Source organism: Montipora capricornis, chromosome 14, assembly GCF_036669925.1.
Source record: "Montipora capricornis isolate CH-2021 chromosome 14, ASM3666992v2, whole genome shotgun sequence".
In the NCBI taxonomy this organism is placed as follows: Eukaryota; Metazoa; Cnidaria; class Anthozoa; order Scleractinia; family Acroporidae; genus Montipora; species Montipora capricornis.
In genome coordinates, this window is record NC_090896.1 from 11,447,805 (window position 1) to 11,452,804 (window position 5,000).

General features: G+C 38.3%; 1 protein-coding gene across 3 annotated transcripts in view; it reads right to left on the reverse strand.

The window, feature by feature from the left end:
• Positions 1-5,000, reverse strand: part of LOC138033085 (general transcription factor 3C polypeptide 1-like) — a 111,508-nt gene that overhangs the window by 56,872 nt on the left and 49,636 nt on the right. For all 3 annotated transcript variants that reach the window (XM_068880850.1, XM_068880849.1, XM_068880847.1), the window contains exons 9-11: positions 2,461-2,630; positions 1,844-1,894; positions 1,427-1,524 (exon numbers count right to left, since the gene is read on the reverse strand). In XM_068880850.1, the coding sequence (XP_068736951.1) occupies positions 1,427-1,524; positions 1,844-1,894; positions 2,461-2,630 (319 nt within the window). The remainder of the gene's footprint in view (positions 1-1,426; positions 1,525-1,843; positions 1,895-2,460; positions 2,631-5,000) is intronic.

Here is a 5,000-nt window from a genome sequence, read left to right on the forward strand (position 1 = left end):
CATGAGTTAGTTTATACATAAGCGTTAATCTAGCCTGCCTGCCTTCTCGTTTCCAGCGTGGCCCACCCTAAGTCTTTAATCATGTCCATAACTGTACTATGTGTAAACCGCGTGCAACATAAACATAAGCATAACACCAAGGTGTCAGCTGTTTTTGATGCCACTGGATAGTCCAGTTAATAGTGCCTAAGATGGCGTCTGAAGGTGCCGCTTTTTACGACAAACTTGTTGAGGTGGTTCGCAATTATCTCTTCCTTTACAACAAATCAGATAAAGCATCCTGAAATAAAATTATCGGTCGGCTGTAGTAACTGTTGCAGTTCCCATAAGGAATTATGAAAGTGTCCTTGTTCTTTCCTCTTTTGGAAAATATTCCTTATCCAACAGGACCTCTTTCTGTTTTCTCGTTTTCTGTCTTGTCACCATCACCTTGTTCTATGTAACAACAATAGAAGTTGGAAACGTGGCTCGTCCCATTGTCACTTCACTTATGCTTTGCACAAGCAACAAGTGTGAACTTTGTTATGCTTATGCTTATGTTTAAGCTTATGCTTATTTCAAAGTGTAAACCAGGCTTTCCCCATTATCAACTGTGTCTTCCACCTCTGCGACACGGGTTCAACCCTTGGCCCCGAGGTTATTTGTGGGTTAAGTTTCAGTCTATCTCAATTTGACTCTGAGGGTTTTTCTCCGTGTACTCCACTTTTCCTCCCTCATCAAAATTTACTCTTACTCAATCACATCCAGCTGAAGGTGGATAGGTTAACTTCTGGTATCCTTCCCTTTCATTGAAATGAATTAATGAAGTTGCATGGTATTATGATTTTTCCTTGTAGAGTTATGCTTTCGCAAGAATTTCATAAGTTAATATACAGTTTTATCCAGAATCACAATGACTTGACATGTTTGACAGTTCACTTATTACGTCCAGAAAATAATTAATGCATCTACATGTAATATTAGATGCACACCCAATTCTGACATCCAACGGGAACTAAAAAAAGACATGGATTTGCGGACAATTTCCAGGGATTTGGCAGTTGATAAATTGCTTATGATGTTATGGACAGCTGAGCATATAATGCACATCACAAAAATCTCATATCCTAGATGAGGTAGGTACAAAAATCGGACTGAATCAACTCGGATTGCTCACCTCGGATCAACGTACATGTACACTGTACAAAAATTGACAAGGCCTTGAGAAATCACAGTGAAACTGCAGCAAATGCCGAATACTTTGGGCTTACAAAACCGTTTTCACTGGATCCGAGGTAAGCAATCCGAGTTAACCTGCTCCGACTTTTCTACCTGCAATCCAAGATGCACTTGCAGAATAAAGATATTCCTAAACATCTCACAAAATGAAGATAGTGGGTTTGGTTTTGTTGAAACTCAGGTTTGAGCCACCTTAAAAAGCCCCTACCTTCTGAAATGGGAAGCATCCCTCAACAACCTTTTTGTTCTCAATGTACTCCAGTATAAGTTGCTTCCTTCTTAGTTTTCTGTATGTTACTCGTTTAACTACAAACAGCAAAGACAAATACCAGTTTCTTTCACGAAATCCGACAGACTTCAACCAGTCACTAGCCAGCACTTGACATCATAGATAAATGCAGTCAACAGACTGAGGGATTTTAGTTATATTTCAAATTAAGACCTGTCTCAGCACTCTAGCCATGAAAGGAATACCCGTACTTAGAAAATTAATACACCAGTTCTAAAAAAAAAAAATCTCTCTTTTAATTTTGCCCTTGTGGTATAAACCTGGAGTCAAAAATAATCAAGTGCTTTAATCTGCAACATTTTAATTCCTTCTAACAGTAATAATTATTACTCATACCTATCATAGATTTATTCCTTGGTGGAATCTTAATTTCTTTCTGATCCAGACCTTCACAAGAGAGTAACAACACATGAGTTAAGGTTTATTCATTCTGGTTTATTATACCCATGCCCTCTCCCTCCCGTTTTAAGAAAACATCCCAGCAATATTTACATGTAAAGTCTTATTTGAAGACTCATTTTACCAAGCCAAACTATTAGAATTAATATAACATTAGAACTTAAAACTTTACTTGTATCAGGATTTTATGTAATGATTACAATGTACTGTACATGTCACTTTCTGTAAGTTGAAGATGCGATATGCCGACACTCACCTTGGTATTGTAAACTACAGTATTTATTTGAAAGACATCCAGTGTTTGCAAGTGTTAAACCATTGTTTTTGTAGCACAAGACATCAAAACAAACCAAACAAACCAAAACGTTACGTAAATCAGGAGAATGATGCACCAGGTATATAACCACAAATTATAATGACAGAAACACTTCAATTGTTTTCTTCCATGAATTATTTGTGAGATTAGTAATTAATTCTGGGTTTCGGTGTGGTGTACAAGGTACTAAGTATCCCCAATGAGTTATCAATAAACTGTAAACAAATTATTAATTTACCTTCTGAGGTAGCAGGAGATGGGGAGGGTGCTTGCAAAGGTGTGTCTTGAATAAGAGATTTGGGGTCTTGTTGCTCCAATGTTTTCTTTTCCATTTGTTTGAGTTGATCCTGTACTTCTTTCACTTTCTTCGTTTGGATGTTACTAGCCACAAATGGAGTTGCAACAATCCTAAGCACAAGCAAACAAATAATTACATGTAAGTTTACACAAAAATTTAAACTTTTGCATTCAATTTGAATGATCGGTGGCCAAGAAAAACACATTATGGAAATGTATTTCGAGAAGCATCAACTATGTTACTTTGTTAACTGTCCACATGGATGTTGAGCTTAATCCTAGCTAGGCCTGGTCCCTTGCAGAAGAAACCAATTCATTCGCTGAGCTGTCTACCTGCAATTTCTGCAATATCTGGCCTGGTCTCGTATACAAGTGATAAACTATTCTCTACGAATTATGCTGACACCCGCCACGTTGGATTTTGTGGTTCTTATTATTCGGATTTCTACCATTGATTTTCTTATCGGCCTTGTTTATTGCCATTATTGTCGACCTACAGGAGGTGCTGCGCTGGCCGTCGAGTTAGGGAAAGGAGAGTTAGAAACATTCACAGAATTGAATCCCTGGTTTCCTAAGCACGCGTTAGCCGAGGAAGGGATAATTTGCATAAAGGATCCATTTCAAATAACCTCTAAGTCGTTACACCTGTGAATAATTATAAACAATCACTTATCTTCTAACATTACTTTGACTAACTCTTCACTTCATACAAATTCGTTCGTCAATCCACATTCAACTTTTCTTAACTTTGCGGTCTTCAATTCTAGATCTGTTAGAAACAAGATCGAGAGCATTATTGATTACGTCATAGAAAATGACATTGGCCTCTGCACCGTTACCGAGACCTGGTTAAATGAAGATGAGTCCGTCAGTATTGCTCAGTTATCTGTGGCCGGTTATTTCTTCAAGAATTTTTCTCGACAATCGCAAAACCGTGGTGATGGAACTGGGATTCTGTTTCGAGACTCTGTCAATGTTTCATTAGTGGATGGGATTTAGGAAAACAAGTCCGAATATTCTGAGTGGATTGTTAAAGTGCACGATCGCTCAATGAGACATATAATAGTGTATCGACCTCCATATTCTTTGTTACATCCTGTTTCTGCCTCTACTTTCTTTCATGAATTCTCTTAGTTTTTAGAGAATGTTTTTATGTGTCTCGAGGTTCTTGTTATCTCTGGAGACTTCAACTTTCATTTAGATGACCTCTGTGACAATGAAACCAAGAAATTTATGAATTTACTGAAAACGTTTAGTCTTTCGCAACACGTCTCCGGCCTGACTCATTATTTTATTGGGTCATACTTTGGATCTAATTATTACTCGTTCGTCGGATGTTGTTCTTGCTTTTGACCTAAAGCTACTTTTCCCATATCCGATCACTTTATTATTCAGTGTCCTATTGGCTTCCAGCAACCAGCTGTATCATACAACGAATTAATTTTTCGTAAACTCAAAAATATTGATATAGCTGAATTCTCCGCTGATATTGCTTCTTCCATGCTTTGTTCAAGGGTACACTGGGACAACATTGATGCACTCTCTGACTGCTTTAACATGACCCTTACTGACATTTTGGACAAGCATGCCCAGCTTAAAACAAGGATTATGATAAATCGTCCAAGGATTCTGTGGTTTAATGATGACATTAAACAACTCAAGCGTAAACGTCATCGCCTTGAAAAGAAAGCCTTGAAAACTGGCGACTGGGATAATGTTCGTAATCAGTACTCTGAACTTATTAAATCTGCACATGTGAATTATTATTCAAACCTAATTGATCAGTGTGCGGGTGACTCTCGCAAGCTATTTCGTGTGGTAAATTCTTTGTCCAGGGAACCACTTTAGACAGCTCTTCCAGAGCACGATGATCCCACTAAGCTAGCAAACGATTTTGGTACCTTCTTCGTCCAAAAAATTGAAATCATAAAGGAAAATCTTGACAAGTTTCAAGTTCAAGAGCCTCGACTTGCTCCTGTTACTCCAAAGGAGAATCTGGAGAATTTTTCTTCGCTATCCATAGAAGTGTGTAAGATTATTCGAGAATCCTCCAATGCCTCTTGTCAGTTGACTCCTGTTCCTAAATGTACATGGCTAGTGAATTCCTGTCGTGATGTATTAGCACCCTCTATCACTGAGATGGTTAATCTCTCTCTTCTCAGTGGTTGCGTTCCAGAAAATTGGAGAACCCGCTGTTGTCATCCCACTATTGAAAAAACCTGGACTTGATTTGGTCTACAAAAATTTCCGTCCAGTCAGTAATCTTCCATTCATTTCCAAGGTAGTGGGAAAGGCTGCTCGTCAACAACTTGTCGCCCACTGTGAGAAAAATGCCCCTCTTCCTAAATTCCAGTCCAGCTTCCGTAAGTATCACTCCACAGAGACTGCTCTATTAAAGGTTCAAAATGACATCTAAATGAGTATGGATAATAAGGAAGTGCAACTTCTCGTAGTTTTGGACCTAAGTGCTGCTTTTGATAC